General features: G+C 49.6%; 1 protein-coding gene across 3 annotated transcripts in view; it reads right to left on the bottom strand.

Annotated features, from left to right (window-relative positions):
• NEIL3 (nei like DNA glycosylase 3) overlaps positions 1–15017 on the bottom strand; it is a 34514-nt gene extending 19497 nt beyond the window's left edge. The window contains exons 1-2 of one of the 3 annotated variants that reach the window (XM_036301610.1): positions 14808–15017; positions 6230–6357 (exon numbers count right to left, since the gene is read on the bottom strand). In XM_036301610.1, coding sequence (XP_036157503.1) covers positions 6230–6357; positions 14808–14963 — 284 coding nt within the window. In that variant the 5' untranslated portion in view covers positions 14964–15017. Of the gene's footprint in view, positions 1–6229; positions 6358–13332; positions 13378–14807 lie in introns of those variants that run through there. The other 2 variants (XM_036301608.1, XM_036301609.1) reach the window with 2 other exon arrangements.
• Positions 15018–25606: the final 10589 nt, after the last annotated feature.

Raw genomic sequence — 25606 nt, 5'->3', positions numbered from 1 at the left:
TAAGATGCCATTCAAATGCTGGAGTTTCCCCAACAAGAACGCTGAATCCAATGAGTGTGTCTTTTTTTGGTCTTCTAAATAAATCTATTCAATTTAGGGGGAACTATGCCTGGAATAACTATGTTTTATCTTTTTTTATTAAATAGTTAAATGTTGTGATAACTGAAACCCGATAAACCAACAGATTTTGTGTTTATTTTTCAGTACCTTTTAACGTAAACTGAGAAAAGTCTGTACCATGAAAACGTTCCAGGCACAGTAAACACCTAAACTGTGGTAACAATGGCCACACTTACTGATCTTTCATAGGCCAGGACACAGGCTCATATTACATTTACATTCAAGTGTTAGATTTGCTTTTCAAGATTCCTCACTGGGCCCTAGCAGCTTTGGCTCAGTGGACAGAGTGTCAACCTGCAGACTGAAGGGCCCTAGGGTTCGATTCTGGCCAAGGGCACATGTTGGGGTTGCAGGCTCAATCCCGTGTGGAGTGTACAGGAGGCAGCTGATCAATGATTCTCTCTCACCACTGATGTTTCTGTCTCCCTTTCCCTTCCTATCTGAAATCAATATATATATGAAGCCTGACGCAAAAATTCGTGCAAGGGGCTTGGCCCTCGCAGCCCTGGCTTTGTCCAGAAGGTTGTCTGGAAGGACGTCTGGAAGGTCATTTGGCTGTCTGGTGTAATTAGCATATTACGCTTTTATTACATATATATAGAGAGAGCTCTCATTGTAACATCCTAGTTTAGGGAAATTGTATTGGAACCTTATTCCTACCTGTTGATGTTCTCAAGCGCCCTCCATCCCCCAGCCCAGCTGGCTACCTGAGCTCACTCACTGTGCACATGACGTCCGGCAACAGGGGCACTGGGCCCGGCCTGGCGTGGCCTCTGTCCCCTCTGCAGACACAGCTGGCTCAGGAAGGGACACCTGTGTCTACTGGTCCCGTCGGTACCCGAGCCGGGGCCCTCGGAGTGCTCCTGATGAACTGACAGATTTGGGGCACAGAGAGATCCGCTACTTTTTAGTTTTGAGAGATCTGCCCTGTCAATGGAAATTTTCCCATCGTGGACAGACGGGGCCGCGGGAGGCCTGGCTGCAGAGAGGAACCCGCGGCAGGTGTCGGGGAGGACCAGCCACGAGCTGCGGAGTCTTCTAGGCATTTAGCCTCTGCTCCCAGTTCTCCCTGAAGCCAGGCTCATCCTCTTCGGGGGGTCACAGGACACCCCAGACTCTTACAATACACAACTACTGCACTTGGCTGAGTTGGGCATCCGTCACTTGCAACCAAGATTCTAATATAAAATTTATGTCCAAATTACGTTCCCTCTAGTTAGAAACAACTTCCTAAAACAGACCAATAAATAAGACCTGGTCCTATTTGAAATGTGAGCCGCATGCTTCCCGGGACCTCTCTCTGCATACCCTGGAGCGGCAGGGAGGACACTCACAAGGACACTGCCACAGGCCCACGCTGATGGCCGCTGCGCACTGCTACTAAGGCAGCTGCTCGTGAAAGCTACCAAGTGGGCACACCTGTTCTACGTATAATAAAGAGTATAAAATAGTTGAATATACTGACTGTGGTTTATGCTAGCAATTTAAAAAAAGAGGTTATAAAGTGATATATGGTCTTTTAGGGGAGGGTTGGGGGGGTAAGAGGTCAACTGAAGGACTTGTATGCATGCATATAAGCACAACCATGCATATACAAGACACTGGGGGGGAGGGGTGGGGGGGAACGGTTAGGGAAAGTGCCAGGGGGTAGGGGAGGTGGGGGGGAGCGGTTAGGGAAAGTGCCAGGGGGTAGGGGAGGTGGGGGGGAGGTCATTGGGAGGATAAAAAAGGAGACATATGTATTACTATTTGTAATACCTTAAACAATAAAATAAAAAAATAAAAATAAAAAAAAATATGGTTTTGCCCAGCCAGTGTGGCTCAGTTGGTTGGCGCTTCATTTTGTGCAGGGAACAGTTGGGGGTTTGATTCCCAGTCGGGGCACATACCCAAGTTGTGGGTTTGATCCCTGGCCAGGTTGCGTACGGGAGGTAACGGGTCAATGTTTCACTCTCACATTGATGTTTCTCTCCCTCTCTCTCTCTCTTTCTTTCTTTCTCTCTCTCTCCCTCTCCTTTCTCCTAATTCAATAAAAAAAATTTAAAAAGGATTAAAAGATATGGTCTTAACCATGTTAAAAAGGAAAAAGGCAGGTCTGCTTCTACTTAGGATGGAGATGCTAACGAGGAGAAAAAAGTCACATTTATTTGAAATTGAGGTGTGATTGACATATAACATCCTATTAGTCTCAGTTGTATGTCATAATGATTCAATATTTGTATCCATGGCAAAATAATCACCACAATAAGTCTAGCTAACACCCCTTCCCTTACACAGTTACCCCCAAAAATGTTTTTTTTCTTGAGATGAGAACTTTTAGCAACTTTCAAAAACGCCATGCAGCACTACTGACGCTGTGCACTTCATCCCCGTGGCTTTCTCACTTCATAACTGGAAGTCGGTGCCTTTCGGTAACGGTCGGCTTCCTTAATTGCAAGTGACGAGGACCCAACTCAAAGCAGTTTAGGCGTCGGGGACCCACAGGCGCTCAGGAAGGGCTGCAGTCGCCCCTGCAGGGAGCAGGGGTGTAGCGGACCTCGGGCACAGGTGGAGGGAGACTCCCGCTGCTTCCTGTGGGCTGGTTCTGTTCTCCAGCCCGTGCTCTGTTTTTCCTGACAAGCCCAGCGACATGGCCACGTCCCTGTTCATGTCACATCCCCGGCTTCTTGCCTCACAGGGAGCCCGACCCTGCTCGGCCCTGGTCAGAACGCCTTGGGAAAAACTTAGACTGGCCCAGCAGGCGGTGTCTGAGAGAAAAGGTTAGTGAGGTTACGTTCAATGCAACTTGGACGCTGGTTACTCTGGCCAGACGACCACTGTCCAGGACGAATAATGTCCCCAAGGGACAAGTGGGCGTGCCGGGCAGACGACAGTGGGTGTTTACGAATGTAGAGTACAGGATTCAGTGAGAATCTTTATCACACTTCTCATTTGTCTAACACGTTACAGATTACAAAAGCCGATTACAAACACTATGTCTATGGTCACTGTTGTAAGCAGCATCTGAGGAGTTCCATGAGAACTTTCAACGCGCTGAAGAGAACTGCCACTTGAGCTCTTGCCTGTCTGTCTAGAGGACCATATCGCTTAGACGGCGATAAATTACAAAATCGATCATGTAGAAAGCTTCTCTGCGATGGCAAGGCCTCTCAAATATTCAGATATAGTCTCTGCGTGGCTGTGATAATTGCAAACCATCAGTCATACCCCTCACATACCCACCACAACCTGGAAATAGCAAAGTGTGCTGGAAAGAGAGAGTCATTAAAAAAATATATCCTTAAAATGTGGGTGCAAGATGTAACAGCTGCGTTCCTGTTGATTGCCAGCGGCAGCCTGCAGGGTGGGCGTGTCTGGGCGGGTGGACTGACAGATGGACTGGATGCACACCCCACACTGGCAGTGTGTGCACACACGGCTCACGGGGATTACACCTGGCAGCGTGTGCACGCACGGCTCACGGGGATTACCCCTGGCAGCGTGTGCACGCACGGCTCACGGGGATTACACCTGGCAGCGTGTGCACGCACGGCTCACGGGGATTACACCTGGCAGCGTGCACACACGGCTCACGGGGATTACACCTGGCAGCGTGTGCACACACGGCTCACGGGGATTACACCTGGCAGCGTGCACGCACGGCTCACGGGGATTACACCTGGCAGCGTGTGCACACACGGCTCACGGGGATTACACCTGGCAGCGTGTGCACGCACGGCTCACGGGGATTACACCTGGCAGCGTGTGCACGCACGGCTCACGGGGATTACACCTGGCAGCGTGCACACACGGCTCACGGGGATTACACCTGGCAGCGTGTGCACACACGGCTCACGGGGATTATACCTGGCAGCGTGTGCACGCACGGCTCACGGGGATTACACCTGGCAGCGTGTGCACACACGGCTCACGGGGATTACACCTGGCAGCGTGCACACACGGCTCACGGGGATTACACCTGGCAGCGCGACAGTGAATGTGTAAATGTGTTGGTTCTTTAGCTCTCAGTTTGCTCTCATGAGCACTTGTTACACGCACAACAAAACACCGAAAACGGCTTTGATTTGTTACAGATGAAGAGCGCCCGGGAGTGCTCAGAGGTGTGGGTATTGGCCACACATGCCACACCTGCACGGCTACAGCAAGTGTGCATGAAGTAATGCGCAGTTTCTGCGGGGCTGTTACAAGCACGTGAGCGCTACGGCACATTTCTCAGCAAGAGAAATGCTCCCTCTCTGATCTGTCTCTTCCTGAAGCGCATACATTACCCGGCACTGTCCCTCACAGGGGGCACTGCCTCTAATCTAGATTCACAACAAACGAACCCCAGGAAGACGCAGGGCCTGCCCTGTCAGACGCCCTCAAATCCACGGGCAATTTTCATTGTGCAAAGCTGCGCCGCCTTCAGGGGAAACTGTACGCGGGCTTTACGCACGCTTCAGGCCGTGAGCTCTCGGAACTGCAGGCCGCCGGTGGGTGGAAAACAGAAGTCAAAGGGGAGGCCCGCATGTCTGTCTCCCGCTCCCGCCTGCAGCCTCATGCAACTAGCACATTTCCGTCACAGAGCCACCCGTCCTCCCCAGAAGCGTGGGCTGGGCGTGCGTTTCTTTAACTTCCACTGTGAACGGGGCTACCGTTGATTTTAGGAGGCTCAGTTCATATTCCAACACCCGATCTGCCGTTGACCTTGAATTGATCAAACAGTCGTTGAGGCTGCAGGGAGTGAAAGGCAGCCGCCGCCACACTCCTCCCCACGGATCCCGAGACTCGCCCTCTCCAGGGATGGCGCCCTTGGGCCTAGTGTGAAGGGGCGATTGCCCTTGTCCGCTTGCTGATGGCCCTGCACCAGAAAAGACTCCCCCTTATCAGCCCGGTGGGGAGCCCTTGATCAGACCTACCTCTTGCCCTCTGGAAATAAACCTGCGCCTTACACCAGAGAATCAATAACACGTCAATGCTCTCAGCTGATCTGACAGGGACTCCATGGTGTCCTCCTCGCTCACAGCCGGGAGTGTTCCACCACCCAGCCCGGGACGATAAGGCAGCCCACAGCAGAGAGCTCTGCAGAACCCGGCGTGTGAGCCGATCTTATCAGCTCCAGGTGGGAAGTGACCATGTTGTCCAGGGACAGCAGCTGCCGACCATGGCGAACACCTCCAAGGACGAGCAGGGACATCAACGCGGAAGTCCTCCAAGCACGCGGGAGACCAGATGCAGGAGTATCAGTGCTATGGTCTCTGACTAGCTCATCACAGTCACGCATCGCCACTTCGCGCCCATGACGGACCTGCAGTGGGAAGCCTGGGGGACAGTCAGAGGGCTTTTCTTTTAAGATAAAAACTGCTCAATATCTTCAAGAAACGGGAAAAACATTCAAGGAAGCAGCGCCCATCGTTACGGTCTGCAGTGGCGCAGGCTGTGTTTGCGAGACCTGGATTAGACAGGCATGTACACCCAGGGGTGCCTTTTTTCTTGTTCTGCAAAAGTTAAGAGGCAATTACCTACATTTCCACCTTTTTATTATTAAGGCAACCGAGGCAGCAGATTGCGTGGCCCGTGTCAGCAAAACAGCAGTGAATTTCCACGGGCCCCCGTGGCACAGCGGGGAGCCTCTTACCTCCGGGGACAGTTTCTGAATTCTACAAATAAGTTTCCAGCTCTGTCCCAGGCTTCCGAGAAAGAGAGCAGGGGGAAAACAGAAAGATCTAGAGGGCCATTGAAACCGAGCGAGGAGCTGTCATAAACATCAAGAGGCTGATGTGGCTAACGCAGCACACACTTGGTGAACGCAGCGGGGCGAGAGCTGCGCGGGGGGCTCGGACAAGAACACGCCGGCCGTGCTGCTCTAGTATCGCTTGGGAAGTCCTCGGAGCCCCTCGGTTTTTTAAGAAAAGAAGTAAACAGCCCAGTCCTCCGAGTAGCAATGACATCACACTCTCCTCCGCTGCTGCGCACTGCTTTCCGTGCCGGACTCCCAGCCCCCCCGTTAGCGCCCGCTTAAAAGTGGAGCACTTTCTACGTGAGTCAACGTGACACCCGCACCCGGCGCGGAAAGCCTGCTCCCCAGCTTGAAACAGAGGTGAAGATGTGCTGCACGGGCTTATCTTACCGTAAAGCCTTCGGCCCAAAGTACAGGAAGAGCTCCTTCCCCAAAGTCTCCACGCCGCGGTACACGTGTCCATGCAACAGCCTCAGGGAAACCCCGCCGGAGCCGCTATCATTGTTCTGTGCGGCAGCCTAGTGGAAAATACACACACACACACACACACACACACACGTGTAAACAAAATTATCACTTCATTCTTAAATGTGCTTCTGTTGCTTCCTGCCCAGGTGTATGCCAACGAGAAAAATTATCTCCAACAAGCCCATGTAATCAGCTGTTTACATACATTTTGTCCAATTACCAGGCAGTCATTTAAAATAAGAGAGGCCAGAAGACTGAGGTGGGAAAAAACAAAGAAGTAATTGGCGCACAATCACAATGAGGTTCTTCCAGGACCACGCAGCTCTGCGGATGTGAGAAGGAAACACAGAAAAACGATGCGAATGTCTTAAAACCAGCGAGGACACGGCCTTCCATTGCCAGAAGCACAGCCAGGGTTCCCGAAAGAGCATTCCGATCACAACAGCTAAAAATGGTGGGGAGAGTATGGAAAGATATTCTGAGCTGTGATGATGAACTCGGAAGCCAGCACGCAAGAGGAAGAGGTGGTCCCCGATCCAGTGAGAGTGGGAGGGGACGCCCAGGGTGAGCAGCACCCGAAGCCGCCCTACCAGAGGCATTTACGGGGTCCACGGCACGGGAGCTCCGGCTTTCACGTCTGGTGGGTGTGGGGAACCAGAGAGCAAAGCCAGGCCCCCAGTGGAGAGGACTCTCACCCGAGGCCTGCTCCTCTCTCCTTCCTCAACAATGTCAACAATAAAGGAAAAGGACGCCCACCACCCTCCCCCCATCCCATGCAAAACTAAGTGCACAAGGGATGAAGGAATAATGGGTACTAAAAAAAAAAAAAGATTGAGAAATGCCAGGAATTGAATTTTGTCCCTTCAAATCTTGAAACCCCCTTGTGCCTGTGTTTGAAACAGGGCCTTACAGATGCAATTAAGGTTTGATGAGGCCACAGGGTGGGGCCCTGATCCAATGGAGTTAGTGTCCTTCTAAGAAGAGAGACCAGAGAGCTGGCTCTCCTCCTGTAGGCTCAGAGGAAAGGCCCTGTGAGAAGAGAGCGGGTTTCTGCCTGCCAGGAGGAGAGCTCTCACCAGAAACCAAACAGGCCGGACCTTGATCTTGGACTTCTAGATCCAGAACTGAGAAAAGACAAACTTGTGTTTAAGCCTCCCAGTCTATGGTACTTTGTTATGGGTGCCCACAACAGACTAAGACAAGAACAGGCATGACTGTTCCACTCATCCCTTCACATTGCAAGGGCTATGTCAATGCCAGAACTCCCCGACTGCCTGAAGTTCAGAAGGTCAGGTTAAAGGGGTTAGTCCCCTCCATCCCATAAGAACTGGGGGGGTCCATGCACAGCGCACAGGGAGCCTTCCTGTTCTGCACAAACCACTAAAAGGACCGGGGCGGGGGGGGGAATTCTAGCACCAGGACTGCAGACACACAGGCCACCCCACCCTCGGAAGACCTACCTCTGGTTTCCCTATCTCCCCTGGATGAACCGGGGGCCTGTCAACGATGACCGATCACTGGCCCGGCACGATGGAGGCCCCAACGAGGAAAAAACGTGCTTTGACACTTGCCTTGTGTTTATAAAGGAATCTGTGAGAGCCCTGAACTGAGAGCACCGAGAGTCCCCATGGGTTTCTCCCTAACAAAAGCCTTCCCCGCCACTGACACACACCTCAAGCCAAATGCAGATGAAGAGAGTGGGTGTGGATGTAGGTTTCCATGACAACCAACCAGTAGGCAGAAAGTTGTTATCAACTAGCCAGGACACTTTAAGAGGATGGCAGAGAGAGCAGATGAAGATCTGTGATGAGTAAACTTTGCCTCCACGTGGGTCAGGTTTTATCTTTTTAGGATCTCGAATATACGGTATAAGATGTTTAACATTTTAAACCTTCACTTCTGAATTAATGGCTCGGTCTTGCTTCCCCACTGCTCCATCAGCAGCCTCTTCTCCCCTCCCAGCATCCTTTACGAGCGACTGTTTACCCACGTGCTCTGATCCTCTGGCTTCTGCTGGGTTCCCGGCGGAGGCCGGTGGGCATCCCATCCCGTCTCGTCCAAGCCGCCCAGACACCGCAGTCGCTGTCCCTGCTTCTTGGTAGGGAGGATGTTTGCTACGGTCATCCCAGTGCTTTAATCGCCCTAAATCTTTAAGTTTCCCAAGTTAAATCTAAAACTCCACACCCACCCAAGCCGTTGGAAAGGGCCATTCTGTGCAGCCTGTCACCCCGCCACCCTCCTCGAACCTGGGCTTCCCTTTCTGGGAGGTAAAGAGCCCCCGCAGCGGGTGCTGGGACTATGGTCTGCGAGGGGACATCTTTCCCGGGTCCGGGCTTGATGTCTCTTCCTAAGTCCTGTTTAAGCAGCTTCACATCAATGGTCCCCAGAAATGCCCCCCGCCCCCGTTTCTGTATTTCAGACCCAGGGGAGGGTCCTTGCACTGCGGCACCAAGTGGGGTACATGTGTGTCCACCGTGGGTCAGAGCCACCGAGGACGGTGCGTAGTGGGGCTGCATCTTGTGCACTCTCACTCCTTTGTTCCTGCTCTAAACAGGAGAACCTGGTGTCTTTCCCCAGCACCTTGGCATCGGGCTTTTTCCAGGGCACTTCCCCGCCTTTACCCTTGTGATGTGATATGAGATGACAGGCTGTGAGTACATAGCACTCATGCGAAGCCTATTTTCTGTGGCAGCCTGGCCCCGGTGAGCACTGAGACGCAGTATCTGATTGGCCGCCTGAAAACCTCTGGGCCGGTTGCCAGGGGTTGTTTCTCACTGCCCGGCTCTAAGCCCCACTGCCCGCTCCACACATTCCACTGTGGGAGCCACGGGACTGAGCTGCTCTCACTTCGCTACTTCTGCTCCCTGCCCAGACCACTCTCCTCCATGAATCCTCACTTCGGTGTTTTGTAACGGCCCCTGGCAGAGCGGCGGACGGTCACCTTGAGGCAGGAGGCGCTGCCACAACACCTCGCAAAGCAGCGCAGGAGTCCCCGCTGTCTCCTGGGAAGTCGGCTCCCGTGGCTACATGAACGGTGTGACAAGAACTTACCCCGCGTAGTTTACGCCTCGCCCCACCTACCGCTGCCACTGCTCGTGCCATTCCCCGGGCTGTGTCTGCCACTGGGCACTCTGACGACAATGGTGCCCGTGCCCTCTGGAGAGACACCTCTGCTCATTAAAGATGCACCCTCCACGGCTGCCTCATTGCACTCGCGCACTGTAGAGGAGTTCATCTCCGTCCACTGAGTCTGAGGCCTTGTCCTTGATGTTGGGGGTGTATCAATGAACACACACACACACACACACACACACACAATGAAAAGCCTCCTGCCTTCAGAACGTTTGTATTCTACTGTGAGGAGATATTTAACAATAAACAAGATAACAATATATGAGAACATTCGGAAAAGAAATTGAGATGAGAAAGAGCTCAGGATTAGGGGAGGGCGTAGCAGGCTGCAATTTTAATCGGGGCGTCCTCGTGGGAAAACGATATTGGAGCACGTCTTAGAGGAGGCACGAGTGAGCCACATCTAGGCAAGAGGAATGGCAATCGATACACATGCCCTGCGGGGGGCGGAGTGTCCTGTGTCCTGAGGGAACAGACACAGAGCAGAGGGAGACGGGACCCACAGGAAGTCTGACATCATAAGAATCAGATCATGTGCCCCCCAGGGCCACGCTAAAGGCCTGGCTCTTCCTCTGACAGAAAGGAGGTGGAGAACAGATAGGATCTCCATCACTCTTTTAAGTGCTCTCCTCACTGCTGGGCAGAATTCCCGCTAAAGGATCCAGGGTAGAAGCAGGAAAAGAACCACCCAGACAAGAGCTGGAGAAGATGTGGATCATTTAAAGCCACCCTGTTATCAAAACACCCAAGTCTAACCCCACAGTCAGACATCGTTGGATGTTGTTGGAACTGGCTAAACAAAATATTTAAGGGTACAATTCATCTCAAAATGTTTGTGTGCCACTCGTTCTTAAATCGATATAGGACATACATTTCAGAAGAGAACAATGAGAAATAGTAAAAACCTGGTGAAAAAAAAGATATGTTCTTAATGAAAACCTCTATCTTTTTTTATTTTTGCCTAAATAGTTAAATGCTCTGGCTCCTAACAATGTTTAATAGGCAGAAATTCAAACCCAGCTTATCTTGACTTCTGCCCCAAGGTGGGGGGTGGGGGGGAGGGGGGGCGGGTTTCTAGGTGCTAAAATCCTAGGCCCTGCCTCAGGGTTGCACAGAAGCTACAGTGAGCACGTTGGTTCCATATTTGGCCAGCAGAGCCGAAACATCCTCTCTAACCAATGCCGAGGGGCGGGTTACAAACAAATCCAGGATTACTCCCTCAGGCAGCAAAGCAGTCCTGGAGCAAACATCTCTATACTCCCCAATTTACTGCCAATGGCCAGCAATCTCAGAACGCGGAGTGGGTCTACCCACGGGAAACTTGGCTACCTACAAAAAGGAAGTCTCAGGGGCCGGCCCTGCGAAACTTCCCGGTTCCTGGACGGCGTGTGAACAAGAGAGCGCGCAGAGCGTGCCCCTGTGAATGAGTTCTGTGCCGCGCAGCGGGAGGAATCCCAAAGCACGAAGGGCAGTGGACTTAACATGCAGGAGACCACTGACCCTCCCCGCACGGCTGTCAGGGAAAAAGGACATGTGTGGTCCTGGCTGACGGAGCCTCAAAGGGAACCGCAAGCCAAACCCTTCTCTTTCTCGTGTTTTGTCCTATTCTCCAAATTAAAGAGAACACGCAGTACGCCATCCCCACGAGAAATGCTGAGGCAGCCATGGAATGAGAGGCTCCACAGACACTGAAAAGAGATGCCATGGCCCGAGGAAGGTGACTGTGACCTTCAGCACAGAGGTGGGCAGAAGGGGAAGTGGAGGAACCGCCCAGGTAGAGAAATGGTCTGGAAACCTGCAGACCCGCTGTGATCGGTGGCCAGTGCGGCAGCAACGGCTCCAGGTGCGGGTGCTGCGTGACCTTGCCTGGGACGAGCTTTAATACTTGATGAGGAATTAAGATGAGATGTTAGCATGACCCCTTCCTCGCTCACAGGCAGAGTCTGTACTTCTCCTGCTACTAGCCGTCCCCCCTGGGGAGCAGAGTGAGTGTGAGGCTTTCTACCTGGCATCGGGTGGGCCGCAAGCACGGAGCTCACCGCCCCGAGTGATGCTGTGACGTGGTTCTTCCTCCTCTGTCTATAAGCTCCTTGGGGACAGCAGGGAAGCTGACGGAAATCCCTGAGCGCCCCACTCAATGCCTGGAGGGCAGTGAACATTTTGGGGTTAATCTGCTCCCTCCTCCTTTTCCTCCTAAATCTGAGTGTGGCTTTAAAACCCAGGCCCGCTGTCTCCCCACCCACCACCCCCATCTTGCTTTACCAGCCCAAGATTTCTTGGCAAAAACTTCCCCTCTGCCATCTGCTTAACCTACTTTGGAAATTATTAACACCCTAGACTCCTGTTTTCTAATTATCTGCAACGGAGTGCGGTTTAAGTATAAGAGGACCAAATGCTCATGACTATCAAAAGCTAGATGAAAAACAAAATATTACATTTACCAGAATCTCCCACAAAGTAAAAAGAGCTCTATGGGAAGGTTTCAAGAGGGATTCAGGAAGGCACTGATGTGTTTTCAGCAACCAGTCCTCGCATGCCCTGGTTTTAATGAGACGTTTCCTTAGCAATTAAAGGATTGCTTTAAAAACATGGATTCCAATACTTCTCTTTAGTTTTGAGGAAAATGATACGTAAAAATCCTTTTATTCAGCTGTCTATCACACTGACACCTGACCCAAGTCATAGGATTCCCAGTTTCTAAAATCATCAGCTCTGGACAGTATACTTGGGACAAAAAAATAATTTTCAGTGGGTGATTGGCTATGTCCAGCACCTGCATATATGTTTTAACTGCTTTTTTAAGCTCCGTCTTAGGGGGGAAATTCTGGTATACCAGTGACGGCTTGCCCCACTGATGTTGAGAGCTATCGCGGGGGAACTAGCCAGGGCTTTTGCATGAAACCTAAGATTTACAAGGTATTTACCGGTCCTACTGTAGAATCCCCTTTGTATGAACTCCAGCTGCCCAAATCCAAGAAATGATTTCCCACAAGCCTACTGTCTTTGCTATAACCATACACAACAGCCCGATATATACTTGACTTGCCCATGGTGACCCTTATAATCCGGTCACTATATTATTTGAACATTTCATTCTCCCCGCCCCCTGCTCCCCTGGAATAGAGCCGGAAATCTCCTCTGCCACGACTCTAAGTATGATTGAGAAGGGTTCACCTTCCCATTGTCAAGTGGCTTAATAACAGGAAACCGTCAAAACCACGTGGATCTTGGGAGACAGCACACGCCTTACGGGGCTGATAACCACGCATCCCCCTTGGCCGTGGGGAAGGGAAGATGAACTCCTCAGAGCAGATGAAGGCTTTTCCACAGAGAAACGTTTCAGGTTCTAGTGCAGTGACGCCATCTCCCCAGAGGAAGATGTGTATACCAGGTTTACTCTCACAGTTCCTTCTCCTGGTTTTCCTACCTTTTCAAAAATTTCCTAATACAACACTTTTCTTATTCAGAGGTCACTTCTATGCCAATTTAAACCATCAGAGTGCCCACGCCCCCAAATAGAGGTCTCGGTCCATTCATCAAAACACAGCCTGCAATTTTCTAAGTGCGGAGCCTTCAAGCACTTCACCCGGAGGCGAAATGCTTTGCACATAATTTGAGGGCACAAATGATTACAAAAAAGACAAAGGGTTCTGGTGAGAAAGCCCTGATCTGGGAGGAAAAGTAACAATTACCAGGATTTGTCCTTTCCTAGGCACTAACCTACCAGTTTTAGATTTTTCTCTAACCTAACCCGGAGCAAATAAGCACCTACAGATCAGGAAGCAAGGAAGGGGTTGAACCAAGAGAATCGGATGTTCTTTTCTGGACATCACACTGAATGTGATGATTAAAGCTACCATGGCCGTGGGACATCACCTCCCTCCTCTCCTCACCTGTAAGCCTTAGCTGTTGCCGGCTACCTCTTGTTCTGGGATTCTATCTAATGCTGGTAACAACGACCCTGAGACATTAAGGGAAAACCATTATCAGCAACCATTTGAGAAGGGGAGGAGGTACACAATACATGTCCCACAAAGGGAAGAGCTGCTTTTGTTCCCCTGGTTCCTTCAATATTCAACATCTTGTTGAATGGGTAAATTTTTATAAGAATATTTTAACATTCTAAGAGACCATCCAAGATCCATCTATGGGACAGACACCCTGAGAAGATTTTAAGAAGCACTGTAATAAGAGACGAGATGCAGACTACGTACTGACATATAAAGTCAAAATAAATAAAATACAAAGGCAATTGGGAGGAGGAGGGAAACATGATTTTTCCAAGTTTGAAAACTGTACTTTCTCAGTCTTAGGACCTCATTTGTTTCAAGTTGAAAGCACATGCTAATTTCACAGCAGGCGACTTCTTGCAGGACCAAAGGTTACCAGGAAGCTTCGCAGGAGAACTGAAAGCCAGCAGGATATCGCATGAAACACAAGGGTCTGCACATCCATGGTGCTTTCAAAGCTGGATAGCTTCATCTGACTCTTCAGTAAGCTCTAAACTCACCCCATGAACATCTCACCAACCGCAGCAAAGGCCCTAGTGGCAAGACGCTGTGCTACAGATTATTTGAAAGAGAAAGAAATTCACTTAAGGGAACCACAACTGGGTTTCCCTTCCCCTTCATCAGATGACAATACTGCGTGGGAAGGTTTGTGCTAAATTTTGCGTGTGCTGTTTAAGAATTATAAATTAGTTCTGACACACTTAACAGCTGCCGCATGTTGGGCCAGCCAGGAGCTAGAATTGCATGCTGAAAGCTTGCCTTAAAAATGTAATGAAAGCCCTAACCGGTTTGGCTCAGTGGATGGAGTGTCGGCCTGCGGACTCAAGGGCCCCAGGTTCGATTCTGGTCAAGGGCATGTACCTGGGTTTCGGGCACATCCCCAGTAGGAGGTGTGCAGGAGGCAGCTGATGGATGTTTCTCTCTCATCGATGTTTCTAACTCTCTATCCCTCTCCCTTCCCCTCTGTGAAAAATGAATAAAATGTATTTTTTAAAAAAATGTAATGAAAAAAAAAAAAAAAGTCACAGGTTGCAGAGACCTGACCATGTTCATGGCGGAAAACGCAGCTGTAGCTGTAAGGGAGCCTTCCCTTGCTGGGCTGTGCAGTTCAGCCAGGGGACCTGCAATAATCCTGCTGGGCACCCCAGGCCGCCTCAGCACTCAGAAGCTCGCCACTGCGCAGGCGCCCAGCGCGGCCCCCCCTCCCCCCAGCCCAGGAAGTCAAGATAAACTTTAGGAAACGGGGCCGGGGAGCCAGGACCAGAGCGGAGAGCGGACACTTCGGACACTGCGCACCTTACAGGGTCTTTATCCCAAGTTCCCCCGCGACCCCAGAGCAAGTTACAGGAGCGGCTCACCTGGGGGGGCACCGCGGCCGCCGAGGCAGCGTGGGGCGAGCCAGGGCCCCTCGGGCTCTGCGGGGCGCTCCCCCGCACGGCCGTCACCGCCTGGCCCGGGCGCACACGCGCCCGAATTTTCTCTCCGTTCAGAGCACAGCCTGGTCCTTCCACCATCTCCGGAGCCGTCCCTGCGGCCCTAGCGTCAGGGCTCGGAGAGGACAACCGCCGCGCCACCTAAGCTCTGCGCCCACTCTGCTCAAGGTTCAAATCTCCCGCGCCCGGGCGCCTCCCCGCCCCGCCTCCGGCCCCGCCGCAGGCCCCGCCCCGTCCAGTCGCAGGCCCCGCCCCGCCCCAGGCCCCGTCCCGTCCAGTCGCAGGCCCCGCCCCGCCCCAGGCCCCGTCCCGTCCAGTCGCAGGCCCCGCCCCGCCCCAGGCCCCGTCCCGTCCAGTCGCAGGCCCCGCCCCGCCCCAGGCCCCGTCCCGCCCAGTCGCAGGCCCCGCCCCGCCCCAGGCCCCGTCCCGTCCAGTCGCAGGCCCCGCCCCGCCCCAGGCCCCGCCCCGTCCAATCGCAGGCCCCGCCCCAGGCCCCGTCCCGTCCAGCCGCAGGCCCCGCCCCGCTATTTCTAGGCCCCGCCCCGGAACCGCTCACCTAGTCAACTTCTTGGCCAGGCCCCGCCCATCCCTTCCCAGGCCCCGCCCAGCCGCGCCCTGCAGCGCAAGCGCAGTGAGTCGCCCCTCGGGCTCTGGCTGTGGGATTGGAATAGAAGGAGTGCTGGAGCCTGGTGAGTGCAGCCAGCCAGCGGGCTACACTGTTGAGAGCAGAGGCAGTTAGGACCGCAGAAGCGTGGGCGTCATTTTCTCTGCTCTGAGGCTTTGCCCTCGTCCTTGAGCTGCCCGGTACATGCACGCTTTGTGACCTCGTCCTCTTATTCTGTCCTGAAATCCACGTTCCTGTGGCCGAGCAGGCCCCTGGGTCTTGTATGTCCTATTTATTAGGAAGTGGGAGGGAGGAGAGGGGCTCGGAGGAGGTTATTAGGACTGACAGCTTTTATTTTCTCTCTCACACGTTTGTCATGTCTTAGAAAACGTGGCTTTATCTGCCAGATATTAAACCCCGTCATTTCTACAGACGACTGAGTGTTCCATTCATCTTCCCACTTCCCACAGCAGCCCTGGGATTGCACTTGATAGATAGTCAACAAATATTTGTCGAATTGTGATTACTAACTTAAGACTGAAAAAAAAGTTGGGCCTTTCTGTCTCCAAATACTTGTTCTCAAATCGTTAATGTCATTCTTATGAATTGAGATGCTCAGAGAAGAGGTGGAATCTGAGTGGACCATTTAAGACAGTGCTTCTCAACCTTGGCTGCACATTAGAATCGCCTGGGAATTTTTTTAAAATCCTGATTTCTGGGCCTCATCCTCCGGAAATTCTGTTTCTTTGTTATGGGGTGAGGCCACAACATTAGTAGCAAAGAAACAGAATTTCCGGAGGATGAGGCCCAGAAAGCAGGATTTTAAAAAGATTCCCAGGCGATTCTAATGTGCAGCCAAGGTTGAGAACCACTGATTTAAGAAGCGGGGGCCCTAGGCAAGTAGAAAGGCCAATTAAGGAAACTCTAAGCAAGAAGAGCAGGAAAACACGTGATGTCCTTGAGAAATGGTGATGGCAGCCGAGGTGTCAGGAGGACGAGTCGTGCTGGATAGCATCCGGAAGATTCCTGGGGACCCCCGTGTGGAGAACACAGGATAGGGGAGAGTATATTCCATTTTCCTGGGTCACAGGCAGCCAGTGAAACTTTTGAGCAGGTGTAGGGGCCTCCCAAGCCCCTAAGTTCATGATACCTATTTATTGAGACTGGAATTCAGAACTTCAATCAAACTAAGAACCCCCTCTGCAGTTGGGGTCTATTATTGCTCCTTCATTAGGAAATAGATGGGCCTCAGTTGCTCATGGTAAGTGGGTACAGGTTCTTACACAGCGCTGAGTGCATAATACTTTGCAGGGCTCAGTTCAAAGTGTCTGTTTTCACGAATAATAATCTTAGATACTTACTTACTGCTTCCATGTGCCAGGCAGTGTTCAAAGTGCTTTGAAATACAAACTCTCTTAATCCTCAAAGCGGTCCTGAGGTTAATGCTATTTTTATCATCATTTTACAGATGAAGGAACTGGGGCACAGAGAGGTTAGGTAACTTGCTCAAGGTCACGGACTTGGGATTCAGTCAGGCATGCTATGGTCTTAGCCAAATATTTTTCAGCAACATCAATTATGTTACACTGGCCCGCCACCAAGTATTTTTAGCAACAACTTAAGAAATGGTGGTTTAGAGGAAAGCAACCTTTCACTCGGCCTTGTAAGGGCATGAAAGACAGCCTAAAAAACTTCCCTCCGGCCTATTACGTTTTGACATATTTTGGATAATGAAACTTTGTTTTTACCCTTCTCTTACAAGGTCCGTAGACAGATTTTTAGCTGGAATGATACACATGCAGCATGGGGAAAATTCTTTAATTTCTGTGTTTTGCATCAATTACCTGATATATTTAACAAGTAGAGAGTTAACACACATCATCTGTCAAGGTCCTCTTAATTTGAGCTGTGAGCAGAGGAAACAGCCATTAGTGAACGTTGCATGCAGGTGTTTTCGGTGGTATTTGCTAAAGAGTCTCCGGTTTCTCACCATCAAGAGAAACTTTTAACGTGAGGCTACCTGACGAATAATAAAATGTATAGCAACAGAACCCGTTTTGACACTTTTATTGTTTGAAGCATATGCCAAGTGTTGAAACTTTGCAAAGCAGTGACATTCATTCCAGTGTGAAGGCTGGGAGAGCCAGGTGACAGGTACCTGCCTGCAAACAATGTAAATGGCAGCACTCACCGGGGCCTCCTAGGTGACAGGCGACTGCTCTGACTTTCCCAGCCTCTTTAGAGGGCAGTGACCTGGGACGGGGAGGCTTTCCCTGCAGCTGTGACTTGCCAAATTCTTCGTGGAAGGAAGTTTCCTAATTCCCTTTTAAATTTAAGCACATTAAGTAAGTGAAGGTGGTATCTGAGCATGAACTTAATTTGGTGGAAAATAAGAACTAAATAGTTGTTCAACACGCACAAAAGATCCAAAATATTCATTCTGTGAGGAGCTCTCTCCCTGAGAGAGGATGGAAGAATGCATTTATTTTCTATTGGAAACAGAAAACAAGTTATTTTGGGGTAATATTTTGGAGCAACGTTTTCCAGCCGTCTCATCCAAGTCAGGGCGTGAACCCACCTCTGGGCATTCATTCAGAAAACAATCTGATGTGTTGCCGGGAGGGTGCTAGATCCGTGGGTGAAAGAGATGAATTAACTCCCAGGAAAGAGGAACCACCAGGACTCCCACAGAGGTCACTTGGCGTCTCCGAGCAGACCCCGGAGGTCACCGGGTCCCAGACATCTTGGCTAAGTTTTGAGGAGAAAGGACTGAAAGTTCATCACATGAGGAATAGAAGAGGGTCTGCAGGCAGATAGGGGAGAAAATACAATAGGTACAAAGCGAGGAACTGCAAGAACTTCTGGAGGATAAGAGGCTGGGAAGTGAGGGCGGAGGGGGCCAAGGGAAGGGCAGGGCAAGTCGAAGATGATACGCTAAGGATGGACGTTATGTTGAAAGTAATGGGGGGAAACAGGAGAGTGACGTAATTGGCTTTATTAAGTCACCACCAGTAGGTGTGAAGCAGTGGTTCTCAACCTTCTGGTGACATTGCACCATGAGGGGAAAACGGGTATGACTGGCATCTAATGGGCAGAGGGCAGCCCAGCTGCCAAGTGTCTTACAGTGCACAGGGCAGGCCACCACAACAAAGAATTGCCCAGATGAAAAGGTCAGTGGTGCCGAGGCTGAGAAACCCAGTCCTGCTGTGTGGGCGAGAGCCTTCAGGACTATGTAATAAATAGTGGTGTGATACGAGATACCCTTGCCTTGTTGGCTTCAACGTTTCTTCAATAAGCACTATCTAGCTGAGCCTTTAAAGTAAATACATTTTTATCACCTTAAAGACACTGTATTTGTTGCCTCTTAGCGTTTCTTTTGTTTTATCATTAAGTAAGTGTAAATTTTATTCAATGCGTTTTCTCCATGTACTAAGGTAATAATTTAAAATGTTTTTGCATTGATGGAGCTTTGATCAGGAAACCATTGAGACATCCCCTCCCAATTAAATATTAATCTTAATAGATTTTGAATTTATTTGGTTAATATTTTATTTCATATTTTTTCACCCGTTCAAGATGTGGACTAAGACTATTTATATGCCTTTTTTCATATTCTTGTCCAATTTTAATGTCCAGATATTAAGCTCGTAAAATGACTTGTACATTGTGTTTTTTTTTCTGGAAAAGTTTTTATAAGATAAAGTTCTCTGCCTTTTAAAGTTTGACTTACCAGCCCCTAACGGACCCTATTTTGACTAATGGAGGTACATTGTTAGCAAGGAAGAAAAGGAGGGATCCCAGAGCTATGTGATGGCATTTTCTAGAAGAAGCTATTGAATCCGTTAAATATTGTTTGCAATTCATCATACGTGAGAGCTGAAGATTCACAGCGGACTCTAGCAATTCACACAGCTTGGCAGTGTCGGAAAGGATTAAGAACGTCAGTGCATGCGTAGATTTGCTTTGTAGTTTTGTGTATGTGGCATTGTCATTTTGGTTGCCAACCATTTCGAAGACAGTTTCCCAAACAATTCCTGTCAGATTATTAGTGGAAAGAATCAAAATATGTCACCATAAACTATGTTTTAATGGGCAAATGGAAAGACAAAAAGGAATCCGGGCTCAGAGGCAGCTACCATAAACACTGGCTTGCTGGCGGGAGGTGGGAAGATGCAGCAAGGTCATCTTTCTTCAAAAGTGCAGAATTCCCACTTGAGGCAAAGGGACAGCTATGGCCTGCCTTGAGGGGGTCAGAATGGGGGTGCAGTTTAGTGAGGAGCACCCCCTGAGAAATGAAAGCCGAGAACAGAGACCTTAATAGCGTTCAGCTGGCATCTCAGGCAGGAACTTAGTCACTCTCATTGGTTCTCAACCTCCTTGGCTGCACATGAGAATCACCCGGGAATCTTTTTAAAATCCTGATTTCTGGGCCTCATCCTCCGGAAATTCTGTGTCTTTGTTATGGGGTGGGGCCACAACATGAATAACAAAGAAACAGAATTTCCGGAGGGTGAGGCCCAGAAATCAGGATTTTAAAAAGATTCCCAGGTGATTCCAATGTGCAGCCAAGGTTGAGAACCACTGTTCTAGACCCAGGACCTAGACTGTAAGAGGTTTGAAATCCTTTTACTTAGAGACTCATTGTTACTTCCTTTTTTATTGTTGACTCTGTTAGAGATGGAGATGTTCCCCATTTTCTCCCCTTTGCCTCCTCCCCCCCCCCCCCTCCCGCCCGAAACCCTCCTGATTGCCAGTTTCACATAATTAGTAACTGGAAAGCTCTTTTTTTGTTGTTAATCCTAACTGGTGGATATTTTTTCCATTGTTTTTTTGTTTTGTTTTGTTTTTAGTGAGAATGAAAGGGAAGGAGGGAGAAAGAGAGATACAGAGAAACATTGATATGAGACACATCAGTTGGTTGCCTCCACATGGCCAGGGCCAGGGAATGAACCTGCAACCCAGGTACATGCCCTTGACCGGAAATCAATCCTGTGACTCTTCAGTGCACAGGCCGATGCTCTATCCACTAAGGGCACCAGCCAGGGTTGTAACTAGAAACCTCTTAAGACATCAACAGCCTGTGTGCTTATTTTTAGGGGCAGCGAGGCATGTGGAGAAGCGGAAGTGAGGGGCAGAGTGGGAGGTGGCAGCTGACAAGAAGCGCAGATACTAAGCCCATTCCTTCTGGCTCACAGGACAGGTCTTGAGCCTGAGATGGGTCTGGAGTTTAAAGCAGAAGTGGATGACTTATGTCATGATGCCATGTTATCTCTCGGTGGGCACCCGAGCTCAGCGTGGCCACGTCCAGGCCTGATTGGAAGTGAGGCGACAGTGAAATGGATGGCTGTGAAGTGACAGCAACAGATGGGCCTCGCTAGCATGAGGCAGCCAGAGGCGTGCAAAGTTTAAACAAAAATCCTCCTCCTGAGAATGACAGACCATAGAGAACAGGTGACATCATTAGCGAAAGGTCAGGTATAAATATAGCAAGCTTGTTTAAGGCAGCTGGCCATGGTCTGGCCTTCGCAATCATATTCATGTACCTGGGAGGTAATGTGGAAACTCCGTGTGTATCCATCTCTATGGAATTGAGTCCAATCTATTGTGGTTGATGTCTTAATGAGAACACAATGGTTATAATATATTAAAAATAGAGGCCCGGTGCATGGAATTTATGCACTTGGTGGTGGTGGTGGTGGGGGGAAGCTCTCAGCCCGGATTACGAGAGGGCGCAGGCCAGGCCAAAGGACCCCACTGGTGCAGGATGGGGGCTGGGGAGGGATGCAGGAGGTTGGCCAGCTGGGGAGGGACCGCGGGAGGGCTCCAGGGCATGTCAGGCCCATCTCACTCAGTCCCAATTGGCCGAACCCCAGCAGCAAGCTAACCTAACAGCCAGAGCATCTGGCCCCTGGTGGTCAGTGCATGTCATAACGAGCGGTTGAGTGGTCTTAGCATATCATTAGCATATTACGTTTTGATTGATTGAATGGCCGACCAGACACTTAGCATATTAGGCTTTTATTATATAAGATTAAAATGGGTCTACCAACAGAGCAGAAGGGTCTGTTTCAGCAGCCAAATGTAAGCTCGCTTCCTGCCCAGACTTTTGGCACATAATTTTAATCAGCTACGGAAGTCAACAGAAAATCTCAGTCGTATGTAATTTGTAGATGTCTTGAAACCCGTGAATGAAATCAAGGGCAATGTTTGGCTAGTATTCATTTTATGCAGACAAGGTTTTGAGTTCATCTGTTAAGCCTCAAGAAAGATTCTTTGGCGTTTCCGATCTGATTATTACTGGCTTGGACCCAGTGTAGACTAGTGATTAAGCCATAATAGGCTTTAGTTTCTATTATTAATCTCTTAGACTGGAAAGGTTTATCAGACCCAAAGCTATTAAACGTTTAAAATTCTGGAGTTTTTTCCTTACTTGCTAAATACTGAAGCCTGGAGGCTTTTGGTCCTACTGCTTTCATGTATGAAGCAATTGGAAAATGCTAATAGGTATGTGTGCACACTTCCATGTGCTCACACACTCATGTGCATTCACATGTACGTGTTCTATAGTCTTTCAGGGATAAGCCCTCACCTTTACAAAATATTGTAACTTAGATTAGCAAAGCTGAGAAACACTGCAGCCTGTTCATGCATAAACCAGGCGGGGGCACCCGGGGCCGCATCCCAGGGGCCGCCTGGAATGAGTCCGTTTCAGATGTGGAAGTGAGTTTCAGCAGACGTTGCTGTGCCCACCGGATTCTGAGTGGCCCAATCCTTCAGCACATGCACGTGGGAACTTGCTTCTGAGTTGGATGCTAATGCGGAAGGGACTAGCACTTCCCTTAGGACTAAAACTCCCCCAATAAAAAGGGGTGGGCATGAGTTCAGCTCAGAAAAGGCCAGGGCAGTTACAGAAACACCTGGGAGAGATGCCAGATACGGCAATAGTTTTGCACACATATCACCTCGTAAGGTCTTTCAAACCGTGTAGGAAGTTGAGTTGTTTCACAGAAGGGCAGTCAACCACCTTCCTGGGTGTACTGTTTCATTTTACGGAAAGTGCTGATATTTCAGAGGGAGAAAGGACTTCTCGGAGGACTTCAGATTACCAAAATGGAGCATAGGGGGAAATCGCCCTGAGTCCTGCGCACGATAAGGTAGAGAGTCTTAAAGTGTATTCTTGTGGGAACGGCTCTACAGGAACAGAAGATGTGGAAGCGTGACCCACAGGCAGAGGTTGGGATTTCGCTTTGGATGCAGCCGCTCACTTATTAAAGGGTTTCTTTTGGTCTTAGTCAGGGCTTATGTCCAGCTGCATGGACCAGAAACACAATTGTTGGGGTCCAGGGGTTCCCCAAGGTGTGGACGGAGTCGGCGGAGAGGGAAAGACACGGAGGCAGCCTTCAGGCGATCATCATGGCCAGGTTCCACTTAGCCAGGCTCCTCCCCTTATTGTCCTCTTACATCTGTATTTATACTATTTGATCTTAACCCAGGGGTGGGCAAACTTTCTGACTCGAGGGCCACAATGGGTTCTTAAACTGGACCGGAGGGCCGGAACAAAAGCATGGATGGAGTGTTTGTGTGAACTAATACATGTTAACACTGCTGCTGGTGAAGGAGCGGAGGGGAGAGCAAGAGAACCCTCCGCTCTTTCGGCTCCGCCTGTCGGATGGAACAGCCCAACGGGCCCGATCTGCAGGCCTTAGTTTGCCCACAGCTATCTTAACCCTATCCATTCTATTCCAAAGGCTAGGGCGTTTCTTACCTCCATTCCAAGGTTACTCTATTGTTCTATTAAGCTACAAGGAAGTAACTGAAGGAGGTTATTCTAAGTAAAGATTATGTAGCTTAAGCGTGATTGTTCCTAGTTAAAGTGATTAACTACCCCTCTGGCACTTAGTTAAGGGGTTTTACTGATAAAAATCCTCACCTGGGGAAACAACCTTTCTCAGAGAGGTGGTCCTGTTTAAAACACATAGCGAAGAGTGGGAGCAAACACATTAAGAACAGTATGCCATATACGCCAGGTCCCTGGAAACATCCCTGCAGCAACTGCATCAAGCAGCCAGGGCGGATCGGCTTCCCGCACACAATTACGGCGGCTTCACCAACGAGGGGTTTCTTTTTCTCACATCGCAAGTCTAGACGGAGACAGGCAACGCTGGCCGCATGATGTCCTCAGCATCCTGGACCTACTGTGTCTTGTTGTTCCTTCATCCTCATGGTGACTTCATGGTCACCAGACAGTGTTCTCAGCCTCCCCTCTCTCTTCTGTACCCAGACAGGAAGAGTAGGAAAGCTCGGAGGAGGAAGGGCAGGGGCCTGTCTGCTACTGACATCAGCGGCTGCGGCGCGGGAGGAGGAACCTGTCCCTCACAGGAACGTGAAGTACTTAAAAGCCTGCCCGGATTCGGGAATAAGGTCTGTTGTTTCCTTCAAGCTATTTCATGTACTATGTTCTTTCAGTGCAGTGCAACTAAAGACACTCTATTCTTGTTTAATGTGGCTGATTTCCCCTGCCCATGTTTGAGTCTTTATTCTGCTGACTTATTTTATGAGTGGGTCCTCCATCAAAACGACAGTTTTCCAAATGTTATCTTTGCTGTGAACTCTTCTTTCTTTTAGCAGCTATTCCCAGTGAGAGGCTGTATCTGACAAGTGCGTTCTCACTGTTGTGCAAGGGCTTTGGGAATGTCCGCGCCCGTTCCATCAGCCTCGCTCTCCTCCCGCATTCTTCCTGAGGAGACGAACTGCGCATGTGTTTCCTGGGGATGTGTCAGAATCCCCCATCTCCTCTCTGTGTTTGACGATCGCAGGTGGCTTTTCTGTAGCGTGTTTATATTCTCAAAGTCTGTGCCGTTAAAGCTGATGTCCCCTCTCACTTCAGTAACCGTTCAGTAAGAACCGAACATTTGCGGAATGTGACGCTGGTGACCCTAACTGTGCCTTCTGTCGCATAGTGCCACCGTTGTCCCTCTTTCTGTTAATTCCACCTGTAATGGTTTTGGACTTCATTATAACTTTAGGAATTGAGGATCATCTTTGCGTGCTCCCTTCTTTATGGAAGAAAGGGTAAAGGGCTGATCTTTCCATGAACTATTAATGGCTAGTGTTTGTGTTAGAGACTAAAGCCCAGAGAAGTGGCTGCTTCTCTCCTGTATCTTGCCCCGCCCTCTCTGCCTTTAACCCACTTTCCCCACCAGGTCCCATGAGATACACCACAGGTTCACAGCATTTTCAAGGCATTTTTTTCATTTAGCCTCATGCTGTCTTGATAGTCAGGCAGTGACTTTGACAAGGACAATTACTTAATAATAATGTAATATTTTGGCACGTGGGCTCTCCTACAATTATATGGTTAGTAGGAAAAATGATCAGCTATGTAATATAATCTGATCGAGACTAAAAAAATAAAATGTAAAAGCTGACCTAAATGTACTTTTGAAATAAATAGACCAAGGGAAGGAAAGCTGGCTTGTGTTTTATAAAAAAACAAAACAAAACACCATAAAATTAAATATAAAGGAATAGTACAAAGCAGCAGCTGTTTATAAAATAGATGGGTTATTGGGTATTTTTATCACAGAATCATGACATAATTCTTACACATTTGAAGGAAAATAGGCATGAATTATAATTATCTATAGCAAAGGACTGAGTAGAGATTGAACAAGGTACCTAATTGCTTTAACCTGCCCACATCCAAATGGTGGTAAGATAGGACCAGGTGTGCAGGGCTGGTGGACAAGGATGGAGGCAGCACGGCGCCCAGTTGAATGATGGAGGACACAGGAAAGAAGGGTTTGGGGTTGGGCGTAAATATGTAAATCTGAGGCTGGGTGTGTAAGATACTCCGGGGTAAAGCAGACCTGCTCCATTAGCCATGGGTTCTGATCACGGGAATGTAATTAATAAAGCACATAGTTGGAAACTGCATTATATCACATGCTCTTATCAACCACCATGGACATAGTTTACACGCTAATGGAGGGTTGCAGAGAAGATAAGTTTATGAATCAAAACGGGTGAGTACAGACGATCAGTTGACATCACTTTGAAATTTTGGAAATCCTTGCCCTGACATGAAGAAGGTTATTTTTCCATTTTATGTCAGTTCTGT

The sequence above is a fragment of the Myotis myotis genome, unplaced genomic scaffold, assembly GCF_014108235.1.
Source record: "Myotis myotis isolate mMyoMyo1 unplaced genomic scaffold, mMyoMyo1.p scaffold_m19_p_3, whole genome shotgun sequence".
NCBI lineage: Eukaryota > Metazoa > Chordata > Mammalia > Chiroptera > Vespertilionidae > Myotis > Myotis myotis.
This window is presented reverse-complemented; position numbering and strand designations above follow the sequence as displayed.